Source organism: Gracilinanus agilis, chromosome 2 (genome assembly GCF_016433145.1).
Source record: "Gracilinanus agilis isolate LMUSP501 chromosome 2, AgileGrace, whole genome shotgun sequence".
NCBI lineage: Eukaryota > Metazoa > Chordata > Mammalia > Didelphimorphia > Didelphidae > Gracilinanus > Gracilinanus agilis.
Window position 1 is genome coordinate 425,031,533 of NC_058131.1, and position 24,232 is coordinate 425,055,764.

A 24,232-nucleotide genomic window follows, 5' to 3' on the forward strand; every position below is an offset into this window, starting at 1 on the left:
ACTGGAAAAAAACTTTAGAGGATATCTAGTTCAACCTAGACCAAATTAGAGGATATCTAGTTCAACCTAGACCAAAGCAGAGAAAGTTGTCCTAAAAAAATCCTGATAATTGAGTTGAAATCCCATCACTAACACTTATTTGCTATGTTGCCCTAGACAAGTCAGCTAACCTATCTGGATCAGTGTCCTCCTATATAAACACAGTGGCTGGACTAAATGAACTCTCAGGTCCCTTCCAACCCTAAAACCTACATGACTCTATGGTTTTCCAACCTGTGCTTATATACCTGAATTGGTGGGAAACCTGTGTAGAAGGGAAAAAGTTGAAGGGTTTACCTAATTTGTATCAAAAGTTGATGTGCTCATTTCCCCTCATTTCTCCATTTTCTGCATGGGCAATATCCACCTAGTTGATTAACATGTGCCAGTGGATCCTAGAAAGCTTTCCTTAGCTTTTCCTTAGATGCACCTAGACATAAGGGAAGGCTACATTGAGAAGGTAGCTGGGCTTTGGAGGAAAGTCAGGATGTAACTTGTGTGGTGAAAAAGCTCTTAATTTAGAGTCAGGAGACCTGAATTCAGGTTTTGGCACTCATGCTTACTAGCCACTTTACCACTATGAACCTCAGTTTCCTCCTCTGTTTAAAAAAAAAAGAAAATAATTCATGCACTACTCATCTCCTGGGGCTCTTGAGAGAAAAGTACTTTGTAGAACTTAAAATGCTATTGATGTGATTACCAGTTTTATCAATAACAATCAGTGGAGATGGTGGGGAGAGTGGTCCAGAAATAGGAAATGGTAGGATATGTTGGAGCAGAAGGAGAAAGCCAGTTATCCAATCTGGCCAGTGTTTGAATATATGATCAAAAGTGGCATTAGGCAAGATTTGGAAGGTAGATTGCTCTTGGCACTGGAAACAACCTCCTGGACCCTCCTCCCCCACAAAAAACCCCAAAGCCCAAATGTGAGCTTGGAAAAGCCTTTGTTATCCTTTGTCTTTAGAACTTAAAAACTTCTAGGATCATAAAAATATAGACTGAGAGCTGGAAGATGATTCTAGAGCTTATCTAGCCCTAACCTCTCTCAGTCTCCCATCTTGAGTCTCCAACTGCCTATCACATATCTCAAACTAGGTGTCCAAAAGACATATTAAACTTAGTACATCCAAAACCTCATCTTTTCCTAAAAACTTCTCTGGTCTTCCTAGTTTTCCTATTGCAGTTGAGGGTACCACCATCTTCTCAATCACCCAGGCTTACAGCCTAAGTGTCATCCTTGATTCCTCATTCCTAACCACCCATCTGTAATCATTTAGGGAGTAGTGAAGAGAGTGCTAGGTCTGGAGTCAAAAGACCTGAGTTCAAATCCTGCCTTGGACATTTAATTGCTATGTAACCATAGGCAAGCCACTAAACCTTTGGCCACTTCAGTTTCTTTAACTATAAAATGGGAATAATAATAGCACCTACTTCTCACAGTTGTGGTGAGGATGAAATGAGATATTTGTAAAGTGTTAAGCATAGTGCCTGGTACATAGTAAGTGCTTAATAAGTTTGTTCCCTTCCTTTCCTTTTTCAGTTAGTTGCAAAGTCCTGTCAATTCTACCTTTCCAGCATCTCTCATATATACCTTTCTCTCCTCTGACACTGCTGCCACCTAGTACAGGTGCTCACTACCTCATGCCTCAACTATTGCAGTAGCTTGCTAATGTGTCTCCCTTGCTCAAATCTCTCTTCTTTCCTCCACTTAGCTGTCAGATTGACCTTCTTAAAATACAGATGTTAATTCTCTACTTGATGAAATCTAATGGCTGTGTACTGCCTTTGGAATCAAATATAAAACCCTCTGACTTTCAAAGCTCTTCAGAACCTAGCTCCCTCCTGCTTTTCCAGTCTTCTTACATTTATATTCTCCTCCTCGATCTATCCTATAATACTCTATAATCCACTGGCATTGGCCTCCTTGATGTTTCTGGAAGAACTCTGAATTTTCATTAAGAATCCTTTTTGCTTGGAGTGCTCTCTCCCCTTCTCTCTGCCTCTGGCTTCTTCAAGCTTTAGCTAAAATACCACATTCTACAAGAACTCTTTCCCAATTACTCTTTAAAAAACAAAACCAAACAAACAAACAAAAGCCTTACCTTCTGTCTAAGGGTCAATAACTAAGTATTGGCTCCAAGGCAGAAAACAGTAAGGGCTGGGCAATTGGGATTAAGTGCTTTGCCCAGGGTCACACAACTAGGAAATGTGAAGCCAAATTTGAACCCTGGACCTCCTGTCTCCAAACCTGGCTCTCAATATACTGAGCCACCTAGCTGCATTCCCCACTCCCTCTTAATGTTAGTGCTTTCCCTTTGTTGATTATCTCCAATATATCTTGCCTATAGCTTGTTTATACATAGTTGTTTGCATGTTGTCTCTCATTAGCTTGTGAACTCCTTGGAAGCAGAAACTGTCTCTTACCTTTCTCATGCATAACACAATGCCTGGCACATAGTAGGCTCCTTAATAAATACTTGTTAAATGACTGGAAAGGACCTCAGGAGTCATAGAATCCATCCTCATTTTATAGATGAGGAAACTGAACCTCATAAATGCCAAGTCACTTTTGGTCACAAAGGTAGTAAATGTCTAAAATAAGATTTGAATTTGAGTCTTCCTGATTCCAAATCCTACTGAGAATGTGCTTTTCACTACAGCAAGAATCTTCAGTCTTCAACATGGGAGTTTCTTTTCACCAAAGCAGATCAGCTCCCTCTGTTGCTTAGGAGATGAGCTTCAAGATTTGTAGAAGTGGGGTAGCTAGGTGGCTCAGTGGATTGAGAGCCAGACCTTGAGTTGTGAGATCCGGGGTTCAAATTTAGCCTCAGACACTTCCTAGCTATATGACTCTGGGCAAGTCACTTAACTCCCTTTGCCTAGCCCTTACCACTCTTCTGCCTTACATATATATATATTTAGTATTGATCTAAGATAGAAGGAAAGGGTTTTAAGGAAAAGAAAAAACAGAGTTGTGGTGGGGGAACTGCATCCCCCTGTGGCCAACTCTGTGTTTTCTAGCATGACAGGACCAGTCAGCGACATAGTTACTCCAGTGACCTAGCCTTCAAGGACCACCTAACATTGAGACATTAGAGTTTCTGTTTCATGTAAGGAAAGACAGCTTTCCCTATTTTGAAGAGGAAGATAGATTTTATTAGTGGAGGGAACTTCCTGCTCTCTCCACTGATATATTTTGGCAGCTTCTCTGTAGTCTTTAGCCACTGAGTCTGGCTGGATCCCACAAAGACTCAACTAAGTCTGTGTCAGAGGTGAGACTTGACCTCCCTTGGTCTTCCTGACTTGCTTCCTTTCTCCCCTATGACAGCCCTAAAACTAACCCAGAGCTTGGTGAACTCTTCTTGATATTAATTTAATTCCTTTTTTAATTAACAAGAGTCTATTTTCCTCCCCCTTTCACCCCCACCCCCACTTAGTATTTAAGCAAAACAAATTACTGCATTAGCCATTTCCAAAAAATATATGTCTCAGTCTCTACCCTGAATCCATCACCATTGTGTCAAGAGGTGGGCAACACGTTTCATCATCTGGAATCGTGATTGGATCATTGCACTGATCAAAGATAAGCCTTTCAAAATTTTTGTCTGCACAATGTTGTTGTAGAAATTGTCCTTGTTCTGCTCATTTCACTTTGCATCAAGTCATAGAAGTCTCCCCTTGATTCTCCAAAACTGTCCCCTTTATTGTTTCTTGGGAATTGTTTCATAGACTCCAAGTTATAGGTTTGGTCCCTATATGATTGAATCACAGATTGATTCTTGGTCCCATCCCCAGATTAAGCCCTGATCTGTGGTCATAAATACTTGCTCTTGGTCAAAAGAAGGCTAAAAGCCTGTGGATATTTCCATGTAGCTTGGCCCCTACTACCAGTGACACAAACTATGTTCTTCTGGCAGTGAGGTGATATAGAAGATTGAGTTTGGACCCTTGAGTCATGAAGACTTGAGTTTAAATCCCGCCCCAGAAATTTGCTAGCTCTGTGATCCTGGACAAGTCAGTTAGCCACTGTTTGTTTCGTCTATAAAATGGGGATAATTATAGCACCTATTTTTCAGGGTTGTTGTGAGGATTAAGTGTGGTAATTTTTGTAAGACATTTAGCATACTGTCTAACACATACTAGGTACTTAATTATTGCTTGTTTCCTTCCTTCTTTTCTTCCCATTCCCTTAATACAAATAAATATCAAACAAGATCTGATAAGACAAAAAAGATCTAGACAATGGAAAGAGGGAAATAGCTAAGGAAATAAAGGAAGTCTTCATGGAAGAGATAGCATTTGAACTCAATTTTGAGAGAAGAGGAAAATTTTATCAATCAGAGATGAAAAAAGTGAATTTTGGGAATGGGGGCAGCTTATCCAATGAGAATGATATAATTTCTTTAAGATGAAGTATATCTAGGTATGTCTGTTTACAACAGGGTAATCATGTAGGAATAGATCCATGCTTCAGAATTGGTGTGTTGTGAATAGAAAAAAAATATCTCCTAGAGATTTTTCCTGAATTGTAATATAAGAGAAATACCAGGCCCAACTCTTCTGAAATTATGATATTTCAGGACCAATGGCAGGTTGGTGGAGTAAGACTTGAGTGGCCTAGCTGGTATGGGAAGAAATTTAATTAAATGAGTACTCCTCAAATTGTCTATTTTTCTTGGAATGGATAAAGCTGGTACTAGGGTTTAGGCCACTGCTGTCTGTCCCTCACTCTAGCTCCTCCACATCCCCCATGGGAAGACAAACAGAATGGCTTTTCCTTAATCACGGTTCTTTCCTAATTGAGCCTGTCCTATTCTTTAAGCTGAATTAGGCCATTTTGGCCTTCTGGAAGCTTGAGGATAATCTGAACTGGCCTTGCTTATCTCTTTTGGCTGCAGGTTAAGCCAGACTCTGGTGAAAGATGTCGCCATCCTGGCGAGAGAAATCCAGGATGTGGCTGGGGACGGAGATTCCCAGAGCTCCTCAGGAACTGGCCATGGCTCCTCACTCAGCTCCATCCCCAACACCCCAGCCTCCACCATCTCTGCCAGAGAGGAGGTGAGTTTTTCCAGTTGGAGTGGCTGCCATTAGTTACCAAAGCCTCAGATAATATTGCCCTTGCCACCATTAAATTCTGGTAGGGAGGTCATGAGTTTGTGGTCCCTTTGAAGACTCTTGAGATTTTTGTGTCCCCTCGTTTAACAAAAAGTATTAGAGGAGGGGGTAGCTAAGTGGCTCAGTAGTTTGGGAGCCAGGCCTAGAGACAGAAGATCCTTGGTTCAAATCTAGGCTCAGACACTTCCTAGGTATATGACCCCAGGTAAGTCATTTAACCCCATTTGCCTACCTCTTCCCACTCTTCTGCCTTGGAACCAATATGCAGTATTGATTCTAAGATGGAAGGTAAAGGTTAACAACAACAACAACAAATGGGGGCAGCTAGGTGGCACAATGGATAGAGTGCCAGGCCTGGAATTTGGCTTTAAACACTTCCTAGCTGTGTGATCCTGGGCAAATCACTTAACCCCCATTGCCTTGCCCATACCACTCTTCTGCCTTAGAACCAATACACAGTATTGCTTCTAAGACAGACAGGGTAAGGGCTTAAATATACAAATAATATATTTTAATATTTAATATTAAAATAATTTATAGGGAGATGGTGTGGCTCGATGGATATGTCTCTTAAAGGAGACCTATGTTCCAGTCAGTATAGGCAAACCTTAGCACTGACTTTCTGTGTGACTTTGAAAAGTCTCTTTCCTTCTCTAGGTCTCAGTTTTTCCATCTATAAAATAAGAGTGTTGGACTAACCTCACTGAGCATGGATCAACTTATCCATAAAATAGAGATAATAATTCAATAAGCATTTTTATTTTATTTTATTAGCATTTTTATTTTCAAAAACTCTTTATTGCTATCTTTTATTTTTATATCATTTCCATTTCCAAATATATATCTCCTTTCCCTGCTATCTAGTGTCCCTTATAACTTAGAAAGGCAGCTCATTAAAACCAACTGGCACATCAGCTAATGCCACGTGCACTATTCCATCTTCTGTGACTGAGCCATGATTGGTGTCTCAAGGCCTGGAGCCTGGAAGTAGGATCTGCCCAGAAGAGGGTAGCTGTCCCAGAGGACAAGCTATGTGACCTTGGTCAATGGTCTTCATTTTTCCATTCTCCACTGTTTCCTAGGTGATTTTCATGCTCATTTTGGACCAGAATGAGCCTCCTAAATGCATGCCATCAAAGCTTACCCCAGGGTCTGGCACCTGTTGTTCAATCGTTTCAATTGTGTCAGATTCTTTGTAATGCCATTTGGGATTTTCTTGATAAAAGATACTGGTGGTTTACCATTTCCTTCTCCAGCTCATTTTACAGATGAAGAAACTGAGGCAAACAGGATTGTGACTTTCTTTTTTTTAACATTTAATAATATTTATTTTTTAGAAAAGTTAACATGGTTACATGATTCATGCTCTTACTTTCCCCTTCACCCCCCAGCCCCCCCCCCCATAGCCGATGCGCATTTCCACTGGTTTTAACATGGGTTGTGACTTTCTCAGGGTCACACAGCTAGTAAATGTCTGAGGCCAGGTTGGAACTCAGGTCTTCATGACTTCAGGCCCAGTGCTCTATCAACTGCCCCACTTAGGTGCCCTAGCATATTGTAACTGATTAATAAATGCTCATTGATGGATCAGTTGAATAGAAACTTTGTCCCTCTTTTTTTGGAAGTAGCAAAGTTTCCTTCTTCTCCCTGAGCCTCAGAGCCCATCACAGCATCTCTGGATTAGGCTGTGGCTGGAGATGGAACAAAGCTCTGTGTATGAGCATTTCCCTTCAGAAATCAGTTGGATAGCCTTTGATGGAACTAGGGATTTTTTATCTGGAATTCTATTTTTGTAGAGAAATATAAAGTCTCAGAGCTAGAGGGAACCTCAGAGAGCATCTAGTCTACACCCTGAATAGGAACGACCTTTCCACCACCCCCCTGCAAGAGTGTTAGGAAGGGTCTAACATCAGCTTTGTTCGTTTAGGTTCAATTTTGGGACAAAATGAGGCACTTGTAAGTTATTGAATAGTTAACAAAAGGTATAATAAGAATACAATGGCACTTAGCTTCCATGGACAGATACACTCTCACCTTGTCTCTAAAGAGAAATGCCATTGGAGGCAATCTGGCCAGCAGGGCAGGGAATGATGGTGACTCACATGGTTTTCAGGCATCCACCATGTTGGAGGGGCCCTGACTATCCGAATGGGATTTAGGTAATGAGGGAGCTCCATCAGGGGAAGCAGCGGCCAGTTGGGCACCAGAGACAGCTCCATTGCATTTTTTTAGGGTAAGCTAAACCCTGTTATGGGAACACAGAAAGAACCCTGGTCCTATTGCAAAGTAGTTCAGGGCCAGCTAGGTGGCTCAGTGGATTGAGAGCCAAGCCCAAAGATGTGAGATCCTGGATTCAAATCTGGCCTTGGACACTCCCTAGCTGTGTGACCCTGGGCAAGTCATTTTAATCCTCCTTGCCTAGTCCTTTCCATTCTTCTGCCTGGAACCAATAGTATTTATTCTAAGACAGAAGATAAGGGTTAAAAAAAAAAAACAAACAAAGTAGCTCAAACTTCCATTGAGATCCTTCCATTGATAGGGATCTCACTACCTACTGAAAAACCCTATTTTACTTTTGGACGATTTTATTTGTTAATCAACAATAAACATTTATTAAGTATCTACTATGTGCCAGGAACTGTGCTAAGTGCTGGGAATTTCTCCTTATAAGGGGCTAAAATCTGCCTCATTCCTTATTCTGCCCTCTAAAGCTGTGTAGAAAAAGTCTGATTAATATTCTTCATGGCAGCCATTCTGATGTTGAGGAAAACTATCATCTTCCCCTAAGCCTTTTCCAGGCCAGTTCCTTCAAGCAACCTTGGCAGGGACTGATCACCAGTCCCCTTGCCAGTCTGGCCTTCCTTCTCTGAACACATTCTAGCTTATCAATGTCCTGTCTAAAATATAGTGCCAGAACTAGACAGATCCATGAAAAGAGTCCGACTAGATTAGAGCATAGCAGGACTTTCATATCCCTTATTTTTAACACATTTCTTTCTTCTTAATACAATCTAAGATAACATTAGCTATTTTTCTTGCTTCCCCAACATATATTTATGCAAAATATTGCAATAGGTAATAGGTTTGAAAGTTTGCGGGGTACCTTAAAAACCATCTCATCTAGACTCATCATTTTATAGATGAAGAGACAGACTTTGAGAAAGAGAAGTGATGCTCCTAGGGTCATATAAGTAAAAGGACCAGGATTTGAACCCAGGCCTGCACCCCATTCCAGTTATCTTTCCACAATTCCTTATGTCATTGAACCTCTCTGTATTTCTTTATTCATCTGCCAAGTGGGAATAGTAATAGCAGCTCTGCCTAACTCACAGACCTCACAGGGTGTTGGGGATGAGTGAGGCAATGTCTGGAAAGTTATTTTGGTCAGGAGAGGTTAAGAGCTGCTTCTTACTCTGCGGCCATCTTAACCCGGAACTCTGGAAAGTTATTTTGGAAAACACAAAGAGCCCTACAAGTGTCGGAGACAGATTGGAAATGCCTGTTGATTTAGAGAGAACTGTGGAATTGTAGGCTGGAAGCTCAGTGTTGTTAGGACAGGCTATCAGATCTTTGGCTTCCAGTTATTCTTTTCAACTCACATAGTTGTCTTTCCTTTTGCCCTGTCTCATTGCAGCTGGTACAGCACATCCCAGAAGCCAGCCTCAACTTCCAAAAGGTTCCACCTGGTGCTGTGGGTCTGAAGGACTTCGACCAGAACATGAACGACAATCGGGATGACAATTATGCTTGGAGAACACGGCCCAGAAACCGAGAAGAGGCATGTTTCCTTCTTTTAAAAATTTATTTCATTAATATTTCCCAATTACATGAAAAAAGATTAACATTCATTTTTTTTTAACATTTTGAGTTTCAAATTCTCTCTCTCCTTTTTTTTTTTTACCCCTTCCCCCTCCTTGGGAAAGCAATTTTATATTGATTATACATATGATGTCGTGTAAAACACATTTCCATATTAGCCATGTTGCAAAAGAGAATACAGGCAATAAAGAAAAAGAGAAATAGAGAAAGTTTAAAAATTATCTTTCAATCTGCAGTCAAAGTCCTCTCTCTGGAGGTGGAGAGCATTTTTCATCATGAGTCCTTTGGAATTTATTTGAGATCATTATCTTGATTAGAGTTAGCTAATTTCATAGTCGATTATTCTTACCATATTGCTGTTACTGTGCACAATGTTCTCCTTATTCTGCTCACTTGTCTTTGCACTAATTTATATGTCTTCCCAGGTTTTTCTGAAATCATCCTGCCCATCATTTCTTATAGCATGAGTATCACATCACAATCATATACAACTTGTTTAGCCATTCCCCAAATGATAGGCATCCAATTTCCAATTCTTTCCCACCACAAAAAAGAGCTGCTATAAATATTTTTGTACAAATAGATCCTTTTCCCTTTTCTTTCATTTCTTTGGGATGCATTCCCAGAAATGGTATTGCTAGGTCAAGGGATTTAGACAATTTTTCTAGCCCTTTGAGCATAATTCCAAATTGTTCTCCAGAACAGTTGGAATAGTTCGTAACTCCAACAGTGAATTAGTGTCCAAATTTTTCCACATCCTTTCCAGAATTTGTCATTTGTATTTTCTGTCCTGTCAGCCATAGGTGTGAGGTGGTACCTTAGAGTTATTTTAATTTGCATTTCTCTAACCAGTAGTAATTTATTTTTTAATGATTTTTAAAATTTTTTTAAAAATATTTTCTCATAGTTGCGTATTTCATGTTCTTTCCCTCTCCCCCAAATCTCCCTAACCCCCTTAGCCAGCACACAATTCCACTGAGTTTTACATGTATCATTGATCAAGACCTAATTCCATATTATTGATAGTTGGACTAGAGTTATTGTTTAGTGTCCACATCCCCAATAATATCCCCAGTAGCCCATGTGTTCAAGCAGTTGTTTTTCTTCTGTGTTTCTCTTCCCACAGTTCTTCCTCTGAATGTGGCTAGTTTTCTTTCTCATAAGTCCCTCAGCCTTGCTCTGGATCCTTGCATTGTTGCTAGTAGAGAAGTCCATTATGTTTGATTGTGCCACAGTGTTATCAGTTTCTGTGTACAGTGTTCTTCTGGCTCTGCTCCTTTCACTCTGCTTCAGTTCCTGGAGGTCATTCCAGTTCACATGGAATTCCTCCAGTTCTTTATTTCTTTGAGCACAGTAGTATTCCATCACCAACAGATACCACAATTTATTCAGCCATTCCACAATTGAAGGACATTCTCTCATTTTCAAATTTTTTGCTACCACAAAGATAAATATTTTTATTCAAGTCTTTTTCCTTATTATCTCTTTGGGGTATAATCCAAGCAATACTATGGCTGGATCAAAAGGCAGATAGTCTTTTAAAGCCCTTTGAGCATAGCTCCAAATTGCCATCCAGAATAGTTGGATCAGTTCACAACTCTACCAGCAATGCATTAATGTCCCAATTTTGCCACATCCCCTCCCACATTCATTACTCTCCCTTGTTGTCATTTTAGCCAATCTGCTAGGTGTGAGGTGATACCTCAGAGTTGTTTTGATTTGCATTTCTCTACTTATTAGAGATTTAGAACACTTTCTCATGTGCTTATTGATAGTTTTGATTTCTTTATCTGAAAATTGCCTATTCATGTCCCTTGCCCATTTATCTATAGGGAGATGGATTGATTTTTTTGTACAATTGATTTAGCTCCTTGTATATTTAAGTAATTAGACCTTTGTCTGAGTTTTTTGTTATAAAGATTTTTTCCCAATTTGTTGCTTCCCTTCTAATTTTGGTAGCATTGGTTTTGTCTGTACAAAATCTTTTTGGTTTAATGTAGTCAAAATTATTTATTTTACATTTTGTGATTTTTTTCTAACTCTTGCTTGGTTTTAAAATCTTTCCCTTCCCATAGATCTGACAAGTATACTATTCTGTGCTCACCCAATTTACCTATAGTTTCCTTCTTTATATTCAAGTTGTTCACCCATTCTGAGTTTATCTTGGCATAGGGTATGAGATGTTGATCTAGGCCCAATCTCTCCCATATTGTTTCCCAATTTTCACAGCAGTTTTTGTCAAATAGTGGGGTTTTGTCCCAAAGCTGGGTTCTTTGGGTTTATCGAAGACTGTCTTGCTGAGGTCACTTACTCCTAGTCTATTCCACTGATCCTCTCTTCTGTCTCTTCGCCAGTACCATATTTTTTTGATGATTACTGCTTTATAGTACAGTTTAAGATCTGGTACTGCTAGGCCACCTTCCTTCATATTTTTTTTTCATTATTTCCTTTGATATTCTTGGTCTTTTGCTCTTCCAAATGAACTTTGTTATAGTTTTTTCTAATTCAGCAAAACAAATTTTTGGTAGTTTGATAGGTATGGCACTAAATAGGTAAATAAATTTGGGTAGAATGGTCATTTTTATTATGTTAGCTCATCCTTCCCATGAACACTCAATGTTTTTCCAATTATTTAGATCTAGTTTTAATTGTGTGGGAAGGGTTTTGTAGTTGTGTTCATATAATTCTTGTGTTTGTCTTGGCAGATAGATTCCTAAGTATTTTATATTGTCTAGGGTGATTTTAAATGGAATTTCTCTTTCTAACTCTTCCTGCTGTGGTGTGTTGGAAATATATAGAAATGCTGATGATTTATGTGCATTTATTTTATATCCTGCAACTTTGCTAAAGTTGTTGATTATTTCCAGTTGATTATTTCCACTAGCTTTTTAGTTGATTCTCTAGGATTTTTTAAGTAGACCATCATATCATCTGCAAAGATAGCTTGGGCTCCTCATTGCCTATTTTAATACCTTCAATTTCTTTTTCTTCTCTAATTGCTACTACTAGTGTTTCCAGTACAATGTCTAACCAGTAGTGATTCAGAGAATTTTTTTCAGGTGACTATCGACAGCTTTGATTTCTTCTTCTGAAAACTGCCTGTTCATTATTTTATATTTCCTAATCAGCTCTAGTCTTTTTTATCAATAATGCATGAAAATCCTCTATTTCATGAAATATATGTTTTTCCCCTTGAAGGATTACATGAAGTTTTATTGGTTATGCCATTCTGGATTGTAATCCCAACTCTTTTTGCCTTCTAGACTATCATGTTCAAGCCCTTCTTTCTTTTAACACATAATATAAAATGCTATCCATCTCCAGATAGAGAACTGATGAACTCAGAATGTAGATTGAAGCACATTTTTTTTTCTTTCTTTTTCTTCCTTTCTTTTTTCTTTCCTTTTTTTTTTTGATCATGGCTAATGTGGAAATATGTTTTACATGACTTCATATATTTAATAGGTATAGTATTTCTTGTCTTCTCAGTGGGTAGGGGAGGGAGGGAGAGAATTTGAAAATAAAAATAAAAATAAAATTTTAAAAAGATGTCTCCAGTTTGAGATGTCCAGCAGGTATTTTGAGATGAGAGTCTGGAATTCAGGAGAGAAATTGGGGCAGGATAAATAGGCCTGATAAATATCAACATAAAGGTAAAATTGAATGATGGGGGCTGTTGACACACACTGAGCAAAATACTATAAAGGGGGAAGAGAAAAGGGCCTCAGACAGAGTCCTGAAGAGCCCCCCCACAAAAAAAAACTTTGATCAGGCAGTGTGAACAATCCAGCAAAGAAGGCTGAGAAGGAGAGGTCAGATTACTAGGAGGAGAACCAGGAGGGAGCAATGTCATAGAAACCTAAAGAAAAGAGAATTATCAGCAATGTCAAAAATGGCAAAAAGGTTGAGAAAAATGAAGATTGAGAAAAGGCCATTGGAATTAGCAATTAAGAAAATCATCAATAACTTTGGAAGGAACAGTACTGAGGTCAGAAGCCATACTGCAGAGAATTAATAAGACAGTGAGAAGAAAGGAAGTGGAGGCACCAATTGTAGACAGGGTGTTAATTGGATGGAAGGAAAGAGAAATATATAAGACTAGCTAGTGGGGATTGTGAAGTACAGTGAATGATTTTTAAGGATGGAGGAGAGATTGGTGTGTTAGTAGGCAGCAGAGAGGCAGTCAGTAGGCAGGAAGAGATTGAGTGATAGGAGGAAATCTTTTAGAGAAGGTAGGATGGAATGATGATGGAAAGATGACAAGTAGAGGCGGCAGAAAGCATCTGAGTGATATGAGAGATAGGACTCCTGGCAAATGGTCTCAATTTTTTCAGCGAAATATGAGGCAGGATTCTTTGATAGGAGGAAGGAGAATCATGGTAGATTTGAGGAGGGATGAAAAGGATAGGAAGAACTACTGTGGTGAGTGAGCCAGTAAATTGATGTAGGGAGGTATAAAAGTTAGGGTATTTCAGCAGCTTAGTTTTTGTTCCCCTCAGAAACGCCAAAAAATGCACTTCCTTTTAAAATTAAGAACATGGAACTTATTCCACATAGTAGGTCCTTAATACACATTTATTGACTGAGCAGCAGCCTTCAAGTTTGGGCTGGGAGTCAGGGTCCAAGGACAGGAGGACTATGTGGCTGTAGTACTGCATCTGGAGTCAGGAAGACCTCGTTTTGCATCTTGCCTTGGTCACTTACTAGTCCTATGACCTTGAACAAATTATTTAACCCCTCAGTCTCAGTTTCCTCATGTGTAAAATGAGGATAATAGGTAATAGAATTCACTTCAGAGGATTTTTGTGAGGATCAAATGAGATAACATATGTAAAGTGGGTTGAAGAATGATGTGTTAGTTATTGTTGTTGTTTTTAGCATTAGCAAACATTTAGTAAGTGCCTTCTGAATACAGGACACCGTGCTGGGTCCAGGGGTTGGGGAGGAGAGAGGAAAGGTAAATGTTCATCTTACACCCCTCTTATTAGATGGTGAGCTCTCTGAAGCAGGTCTGACACATTTCATCTTGATAGTATCTGGCATAGTCTTCTCTATAATAAATACTTAATAAATGTCTCTTGGGAAGGGCCAGCTAGGTGGTTCAGTGGATTGAGAGCCAGACCTGGAAAGGAGGAGGTTGTGGGTTCAAATATGACCTCAGAAACTTCCTAGCTGTGTAACTCTGGCTAAGTCCCTTAACTCTAATTGCCTAGCCCTTACTGCTCTTCTGCCTTGGAATCTGTACAAATTCTAAGATAGAAGGGAATTTAAAAAAAAATTTTTTTTAATGTCTCTTGGGAGGCTCACAGTCTATTCTGTGGGCTGATATAGACCCCTGGGCCAGAAGTTCCCTGCCCTTTTCCAGGCTGGTTGACTATGCTCCCTCTAATTTTCTCGCAGGTGATCTTTGATAACTTGATGCTGAATCCTGTTTCCCAGCTATCGCACACAATCCGGGAGAACACGGAAAACCTTGCAGAGAAAATGAAGTGAGTTTTCTGTCCTGTGCTCATTGTGGGAGGGGGTGCTTTGTCTCATCTAGATGGGGGAAAGATAAAGAAGCAGCGCATCTGGAAGTCAGGAAGCAGTGTTTAGAAGGAACAATATTCTTGGTGATTGAGCTTTTTGGGGCCTGGCTGCCCCTGTCAGCAAGAAGTTCACTCTACCTTCTTTATGCTAGGAAATACTCAGGGTTTGCAATCATGGGATTTAGAGCTGAAGTGACCTGTGGAGATCATTTAGACTAGATGTTCTCAAACTTCTTGGTCTCAATACCCCTTTATTTTCTTAAAAATTACTGAAGACCCCAAAGAATTTTTGGTTATTTAGTTATTTGGTTATTATAATTTTGGCGGTTATATCTATCACTATTTAGAGTATTAGAAGTTAAAATATTTTAACATCTTTATTATTTAATTTAGAAACAAGCCCATAATATATTAATATGAATAACATATTTTTATGAAAAATAACAATTTTCTTAAGGAAAAAACCTAGTGAGAAGAGTGGCATTGTTTTACATATGTTTACAAATCTCTTTACTGTCTGGTTTAATAGAAGACAGCTATATTCTCCTATCTGCTAATAATCTGTTGTTTTGGTGTTGTGTATAAAGAAAATCTGGCCTCACAGAGATATGTAGCTGGAAAGAGAACGGTGTTTTAATAGGCAAATAACATATTAGAATGATTATAAAAATAATTTTGACCTTGCAGATCCCTTAAAAGGGTCTTCAGGACCCCCAGAGATTTTGCAGATCATACTTAGAGATTTGTTGATCTAGTCTAATCTCTTCATTTTATGGAGAGGGAAGCTCAGGGTTAGAGTTGTGACTTGTCCAGGATCATGCAGGTAGTAAGGTTTAAAACTGGGATCCAAACCCAGGACTCATGACTCCAAAACCCAGTATTTCCCTATAAGCCGTTCTGAAGGGTGTGCTAGAGTCATTGTGAAAGAGCTCATGAGAGCCAATTGTTAATTTTCAGTGAGAGTATTTGGACCTTAGAAATCAGCCAGCACTTCCAATTATGGTCTGATTTGTTATTTTGTTTAGATTTAAGATTTAGATTTGTTTAGATTTAAGAAAATGAAGGAGAAAATGGTCATAGTGCAGATTAAACTTAAAAGTCTTTCATGCATACATTTGGTCTTTTTTCCCTTAGTGACCCAGTTACTGTTAAACATTTATTTAACATTACCCCTTGCTCTTCTGGAAGACAAGCATTTATTAAGCATCTACTATGTTTATTGCACTGTGCTAATTAATTTATAATATTATTTCATTTAATCCTCATAACAACCCTGGGAGGTAAGTGCTTTTATTATCTTCATTTTATGGTTGAGAAAACCGAGACTGACAGAGGTTAAGTGACTTGCCCAGGGTCACATAGCCACTAAGTGTCTAATTCTATATTTGAACTTGGGTCTTCCTGATTCCAGGCCTAGCCCTCTACTCACTGAATCCCCTAAGTGGTATTCAAAATACCCCAGCTTGTGTATTTTTACACATTTTCTCCTGTACAGACCCCATTGCTTTCAGTATAACAAGGTAAAGTGACTCACCCAGGGAGACATAGCTAGGATGTGGTAAAGTCAGGTCTTCTGACACTAAAGCCAGGGCTCCTTATATTACCCAATGGGCATTCACACCGATACACAGACCCATGCTCACATTCATGTTCTATAACTGGAGAACATCCAAAAAAATAAAAAGCAGTTTTCAGTGTGGGTTTTTGACTAGCCTCTGCCTTTTCCCAGAGCTAAACAGCAATGTATCCACAGGATTCTCTTCCAGAACACAGAGAGGACCTGGGAGGACATGGAGGCCAAGATCAACTCAGAAAATGAAGTGCCCATCCTGAAGACATCCAACAAGGTGAGGAAGGAGCAAGATTTGAAACTTGACTTTTGCCTGATGTCCAAGACCCATCATAGGGAAGAGAAGGAGACAAGTATTTATTAAGCATCTATCATGTGTTAGGCACTCTATAAATATTGTCTCATTTAATCCTTAGATGAATCCAGAGAAGTAGGTGCTGTTATCCCCATTTTACAACTGAGGAAACCAAGACAAATAGAGGTTAAGTGTCTTGTCCAAGGTCATACAGCTAATAAGTGGCTCAGGTCAGATTTGAACTCAGAGTTCTCTTTGATTCCAGACCCAGCACATGTCAAAAAGGGAGATTCTGACCCTTCCCAAATCATCTGTTGGAGTGTATATCAGAGACAGGCTGAGTGGGCTGGAATGAGACCATAGGTTACAAGATGAAACATTAGGTTTACTGCCTTTTCTTCCTTTTTTAAAAATTAAATTAAGAAATTCAAATTTACTTATAAAATTTCTCTAAAATCAAAGAAATTCTATCCTTTAAAATGATGCAACTGATAGTTTCCTCCAAAATTATTCATGCATAATTTCAATTTGTTGTATAAAATTCTCCAGGGGAAGTAGAAGGGCATTTTTGCTTGTCAATGACTTCACAAGATGGTGCTAGAAGAAATACAAAAACTTTCTTTTAAACCTTTACCTTCTGTCCTAGAATAGGATGGGGAAAGCAAAATATACAATAATCATGATGGCGAAAAAAACCCTTTTACAACAAATTTCTGTAACAAAGGCCCCATTTTTCAAATACATACAGGAATGAGTTGAATGTATAAGAATACAAGTCATTCCCCAAACAATAAATAGTCGAAGGATAGGATATGGCAGTTCTCAGGCAAAGCAATTTGAAGCTCTCTATAGAAATGGGAAAAAATGCTCTGTCACTATTAATTAGAGAAATGCAAATTAAAACAACCCTTGAGATACTACCACACACCTATTAGATTGGTTATTATGGCAGAAAATGGAAATGACAAACTTGGAAGGGATGTGGGAAAACTGAGACACTGTTAGGGAAGTTGTGAACTGATCCAACCATTCTGGAGAACAATTTAGAACTATGCCAAAAAAACTATAAAACAGTACATAATCTTTTGACCCATTAATACCATTACTAGGTTTGTACCCCAAAGAGATAAAATACAAAAAAGGGAAGGACCTATATGTTCAAAAACATTTAAAGCAGCATTTTTTGTAGAGGCAAAGAATTGGAAAGTTGGGGGATACTCATCAATCAGGGAATGGCTGAGTAAGGTATAGTAAATGATTATAATGGAATGCTATTATACTATAAGAAATGAAGAACAGGAAGAGCTCAGAAGAAGCCTGGAAAGACACAAACTGAAGCAGAGAGAAGTAAGCAGAACCAGGACAACACTATAAAGAGTGTCAACAATATTGCATGATGAACAACTGAGCTATTCTCAGCAATATGTTGATCCAAAACAATCCTAAAGAACTCATGATAAAAAAATGTCATCTACTTGCAGAGAAAGAACTGATAGAATCCAAATCCAGACCAAGCAAACTTTTTTCAGTTTCTTAATTATTTTTCCTTTGTTTCCTTCTATAAAAGGATTAATTTGGAAAAATGTTTGACATGATTGTGCATATAAAATCTATATCATATTGTTTACTTTTTACATGTAATTGGGTAAAAAATTAAAAAAGAAAAGTGAAATGTGATAAATTCTTGGAAAATGTTGAATAGCAAAAGAAAGGAATATGCATTTTCTTTTTAAAATAACCAATTAGTTTTATTAAAATCCCTATCTTCTTCCTTAGAATCAATATCAAGTTTCCATTTCAAGGCAAAAGAACGGTAAGGGCTAGACAGTTGGGATTAAGTGACTTGTCCAATATCACATGACTAAGAAGTGTCTGAGGTCAGATTTGAACCCAGTACCTCCTTTCTCAGGCCCCACTTTGAATCTACTGAGCCCCACCCCGCTGCACTGACTATACCTGTTCCCAGCTGTATGTGGCACCTTCACAAAAACTGACCTTGTATAAGGGAATAAAGACTTTACAAATAGATGCAGAAAAACAGAAATATAGAATGCATCTTTTACTGACCACAATGCAGTAAAAATTAAATTCCATGAAAGGCCTTTGAAGCCTATATTAAAAGTTAATTGGAAACCAAATGACTTAATCCTAAAAAGTACATGGTGTCAAAGAACAAATTACAGAAACAATAATTTTATTAAAGATAATGATAAAAAATGAGACAGCATACCAAAATTACTCAGTTTAACAGAATAGGAAATAAAATGTTTAAATAATCCTATCTTTGAAAAATAAATTGAACAAGCTATGAAATAACTCACAAAGAAAAAAGTCCCAGGACCAGATAAACTTACAAGTTAATTCTTCCAGATATTTACAAACATTTCTAATACTACAGAAAATGTTTTAAAAAATGGAAAGTAGTCTGGCAGAAATAAGGCACAGTTTAACATCTCCTTTCTCAGGCCCCTCTTTCTATCTACTGAGCCCCACCCCGCTGCACTGACTATACCTGTTCCCAGCTGTATGTGGCACCTTCACAAAAATAATAAGCACAAAAAGGATACATGATTTAGATGTAAAAGCTGAAACTATAAGCAAACTAACAGAGCATGAAATCGTTTATCTGTCAGATCTATGGATAAAGGAAGAGTTCATGGCCATAGAAGAGGTAGAGACAAGAGGTGAAATGGAAAATTTTTATTACAAAAAAATAAAAGGGTTTTGCAGCAACAAAACCAATGCAGTGTTTGATTTTATCTAAAAAGGAAAAGTCTCAGGCACAAAACTTCTAAGCATAATAATTTAATAAGCAAAACCAATAATTTCCCATTTAAGTCAGGGCTACTGATTCAGTTATCAGGGAAACTTAACAGAGCTTTTTTTTTTAGGTTAAAAAAAAGGATCATGCAAGTCAAGGAAAGTAACAAAAATTTTAGGAAAGTTATTTTGAACATAATTCAATTATTCAAGAAAAGTCACTTGACCCTGGGGCTTCTTATATACAAATTTTCCAACTTTTAAATTATGGATATGTTAGGGGGGTTCTGGGAAATTTCAAAGGTGAGAAAACTACTAGATTTAATATTTTATTGGATCGGACTCATGTCTCTTAATCTGTGAATTTTCTTTGAGAAATACTTTTTAGTGATCTCTTAAAAGGAGTCATTATGGGTCTACGTAGCTGAGCTTGAAAGTAAACGTCTGCTGAAGTTTATGTTACTAAAGCTTGTAATTAATTTTGTAGCTGCCTGAAAAGAATTAAAAACCTATGATCTCTGACAATTTAATAACTATTTTTATTCCTTCAAATATATATATATTTCTTACTCTAATTTACCTGCTTCTAAATGATTAAATCTTTTTTAATTTTAATTTTGAATATTTTCTGATAGTTACATATTTCATGTTCTATCCCTCACCCCTAAGTCCCCCTAACCCCCTTAGCCAACGCACAATTCCACTCGGTTTTACATGTATCATTGATCAAGACCTAATTCCATATTATTGAGAGTTGGACTAGAGTTATTGTTTAGTGTCTACATTCCCAATAATAACCCCATTAGCCCATGTGTTCAAGCAGTTGTTTTTCTTCTGTTTCTCCTCCCATAGTTCTTCCTCTGAATGTGGCTAGTTTTCTTTCTCATAAGTCCCTCAGCCTTGCTCTGGATCCTTGCATTGCTGCTAGTAGAGAAGTCTGTTATGTTCAATTGTGCCACAGTATATCAGTTTCTGTGTACAGTGTTCTTCTGGCTCTGCTCCTTTCACTCTGCATCAGTTCCTGGAGGTCATTCCAGTTCACATGGAATTCCTCCAGTTCTTTATTTCTTTGAGCACAATAGTATTCCATCACCAACAGATACCACAATTTATTCAGCCATTCCACAATTGAAGGACATTCTCTCATTTTCAAATTTTTTTGCCACTACAAAGAATGCGGCTATAAATATTTTTGTGCATGTCTTTTTCCTTATTATCTCTTTGGGGTATAATCCAAGCAATACTATGGCTGGATCAAAAGGTAGATAGTCTTTTAAAGCCCTTTAAGCATAGTTCCAAATTGCCATCCAGAATGGTTGGATCAGTTCACAACTCTACCAGTAATGCATTAATGTCCTAATTTTGCCACATCCCCTCCCACATTCATTACTCTCCCTTGTTGTCATTTTAGCCAATCTGCTAGGTGTGAGGTGATACCTCAGAGTTGTTTTGATTTGCATTTCTCTACTTATTAGAGATTTAGAACACTTTCTCATGTGCTTATTGATGCTTTTGATTTCTTTATCTGAAAATTGCCTATTCATGTCCCTTGCCCTAAATGATTAAATCTTATTAGTCTACTTATTCATTAAATCTATAGGGAACTTAGTCTGAAGGAAATATCTATTTTAGTTTAGCTTAGCTATTAGGCCTAAGGCTGACAGCTGTAATGCAGGGTTTTTGCATTGCAATATTAGCTTAGACTAAGCTGTCAGTTACCCTGGATGGAATCTTGATGATGGCATGCACCATGGGCCAGGTGCCAACTGGCAGTTGGACTGAGACTATAAAAGCCCCTGTGTTCCCATGCCTGGGTTCTGTTTTCTCCTGACTTCACCCTGTCCACTAATCTACCCCTTCCCCTGGGTTCCAGGTTGAAGGGAGGTGAAGGGAGGAGAATCATGGGTAGGAAATTAAAATAGCCTAGATATTAGGACCTTCTTTAAGAGCAACTCAACAATAACTATTTTATTTATCAACTAAATTAGCCAGAAGATCTGATCAACCTCTTGACCAGAGTCAGCTTAGCTCTGGCTGAGGGCAGCCAGCCCTCAGCCTGCCAAGACCTGGGACAACTTCTTTTGGGGGGGAGGGGACAAGTTCTTACTAAAAAAGGGAACTTAATACTATAGCTATATCAGTGATTGGAGATTATTCATTTTGCAGGAGCTAAAATAGGAGAAAAACAGAAAACTGGGAAAAGAGTCTTCACAACAAATTTCTTTGATAAAGGTCTCATTTCTAAGATATAGGGAACTGAGTTAAGTTTATAAGAAGAGGAATCATTCCCCAGTTGATAAATATTCATGAGATATGAAGGGTTATAAATGTCCAAAGGATATACAGTTTTCAGAGGAAGAAATCCAAACTCTTAATAGTCATATAAACATACTCTAAATCATTAATTAGACAAATGTAAATTAAAACAACTCTAAGATACAACTTCATACCCATCAGATTTGCTAAGACGGCAAAAAAGAAACTGACATGCTAGAGAAACTATGGGAAAATGGATATATTGAGGCATGGTTGTTGGAACGGTGAACTGGTCCAATCATTCTGGAAAGCAATTTGGAATTATACCCAAAAAACTATTCAACTGTTCATACCCATTGACCCAGCTATATTTCTTTTACAAAATGTCTGTGCCCCCAAAGAAGCCAACAAAAGAGGAAAAGGACCATTGTGTACAAAAATATTTATAGCATCTCTTTCTGTAGTGACAAAGAATTAGAAACTGAAAAGATGGCCATCAGTTGGTAAATGGCTGAACAAGTTAGAGTATATGAATATGATAGAATATTATTGTGTTGTAGGAAATTTAGGAAAAAGGGAAGTGGTTTCAGAACAACCTGGGAAGGCCTATATGAACTGATACAAAGTAAAGTGACCAGAACCAGGAGAACAATACGTACAATAATAATATTGTTACAGTAATGAACTTTGAAAGACTTAGTAACTAACTAGTAAATGACTAGCCACAGTTCTCATGATGAAAAATACTATCCACCACCATATAGAGAACTGATGGACTCAGAGTACAGATTGAAAAATATTTTTTCTTTCTTTTTTATGTGTGTGTGTGTTTTGTATATGTATGTATAGACATTGGACTTGGCTAATGTGGGAATTTGTTTTGCATGATTATACATGGGTTTTATTTTTCTTGTTTTCTTAATGGGTTGAGGAGGGGTGGAAGTAGGGAAAGAATTTGGAACTGAAAATAAAACTGAACTTAAAAAACTAAAAAAAGAAAGAAATCAATGAATTGGACTAGACCTGTGAGAACCTTTCAGGCTTTAATGTGCCAGATTCTTTTTTTTTTCCCTCTTCCCTAGGAGATCAGCTCTATTTTGAAGGAACTAAGGAGAGTCCAGAAACAGCTAGAAGGTTAGTAATTTCATATATTTTGCTAATATAGATTTCTAGTTGGGAACCTTACCTCGCCTAATGTGGTCTAGTACAACTGCTCAGACATCAGTCCCCAGCAGTGGAATGGAATGTTGAATTGGGCATACAATGGGGCAGTATCTATGGTTAGGAATGAATTTTTTTGGATACTGTATACACTGAAAATTGCATCCACTTGCAGCAGGAGCAATAGTGTTCCTTCAGTTAAGATGAAAGGGTGGTTCATTAATTATTATTGATTATTGTTGATTATTAAAAGATAAGGAGATTATACTCCTGTTGGACTCTGCCTTGGCTAGTCCACATCTAGAGTGTTTCATTCATTTTTTTACTTGGGGGTTGAAGGAGGTGAGTGATAAGCTAGAGAGTGTCCAAAAGAGGACAAGTAGGATGTGAAGGTCCTTGAGCTCACACCATATGAGAATTAATTGAAGGAACTGAAAATGTAGCAAGGGAAATCTTTTTGGATGCAAGTTGGGCTAGATGGCTGCTGAAAACCTTTCCAAGTCTTACATTCTGTAATTGTTTTAACTTTTCAGTTCAACATTAGATTGGTGACCCTGACATTCAAACAATCAACAAGCATTTATTAAGCACAAAAGCCATGCAGGAAATAGTTCCAACCCTCAAGGAGTTTATATATTATTGGAATTCAGAATTCTAGCTTTTTTTAAGATAGAGAAAGACTAGGAGGCTAGAAGCAGGAAGCCCGATGAGATGTGCTGGGAGGATGGAGTGAGCTGGGAATCCTCCCTATCTTATTATTTGTGAATGTTTACCATTCCTATCCTCATTTAATACCCCCTTCTTTATGATCTTCCTTTCAGTTATCAATGCAATCATTGACCCCACTGGGAACTTGGACATCATGACCGGCAACAGACTGTCATCAGGGTCAACACTGAGGCCATCCAGTAAGATCAGGACTGCTATTAGCCCAGCCCCTGCTCCTGAAGAAGTGAAAAACCACACCCAGAACTCCACCTGCAACAGCTCAACCCAACTCCAGGACCCAACCTTCCTTCCTGAGGCAGAGAAGTTTGTGATATGAAACCATGTTCTGTACCATTGCTGCTGGCCACTGGCCACCTATGATTCCAGTGGTGTGGTCGTGTTGTGTGTGTATGTGTGGTTGTGGGCTGTTGTGTCAATCATTGGCACTTTGTACAAAGAAATTGAGCCGATTGGGCCTAAGGCAGTTGTTAGACAACTAGCCATGTCAGACATCCCACATGTGCCAAAACTATAGCCCAGCTGTGCACCTCTTCTGGGCTCCTCTGCCCTGCCCTAGTTTAGTAATCGCACCCCTCTCTTTCACTCATTTTCCATGGCTATAAGGTCTTGCTTGGCCTTGATGATGTGTTCTGCTCCTTCCCAGGGCCGTGGACATCCCCTAATGTTGGGCCTGCATGGAATGGGTCATGAGCTTGTGGATCAGATCCAGTGGCATGGGATGAATATCCCAAACCCTCGACGGGCATGTCCTATAGCTTGGCAATTAGCACCAGGCTCTCACCTTCTACCCAAAGGAACACCAGATAAACCTAGGTGGCATTAAGATTCTTCTTGACCTGCCTCTGGACTGAGCTAAGATCACTCTCTGGCCAAATCATTGTCCTTTTAGCCTGAGTTGAGTCTTGTCTTAGTCACATCTTTTAGCTTTACAAAGGAAGAAAAAAGTTTGTTCTTGGGAAG

At 38.5% G+C, this 24,232-nt stretch overlaps 1 protein-coding gene across 1 annotated transcript in view; it reads left to right on the top strand.

Moving 5' to 3' along the window:
- Positions 1-23,588, top strand: part of CEP170B (centrosomal protein 170B) — a 126,979-nt gene extending 103,391 nt beyond the window's left edge. The window contains exons 14-19 of the mRNA XM_044664651.1: positions 4,938-5,097; positions 8,789-8,932; positions 14,374-14,462; positions 16,255-16,348; positions 22,465-22,516; positions 23,365-23,588. Coding sequence (XP_044520586.1) covers positions 4,938-5,097; positions 8,789-8,932; positions 14,374-14,462; positions 16,255-16,348; positions 22,465-22,516; positions 23,365-23,588 — 763 coding nt within the window. The remainder of the gene's footprint in view (positions 1-4,937; positions 5,098-8,788; positions 8,933-14,373; positions 14,463-16,254; positions 16,349-22,464; positions 22,517-23,364) is intronic.
- The last annotated feature ends 644 nt before the right edge of the window (positions 23,589-24,232 follow it).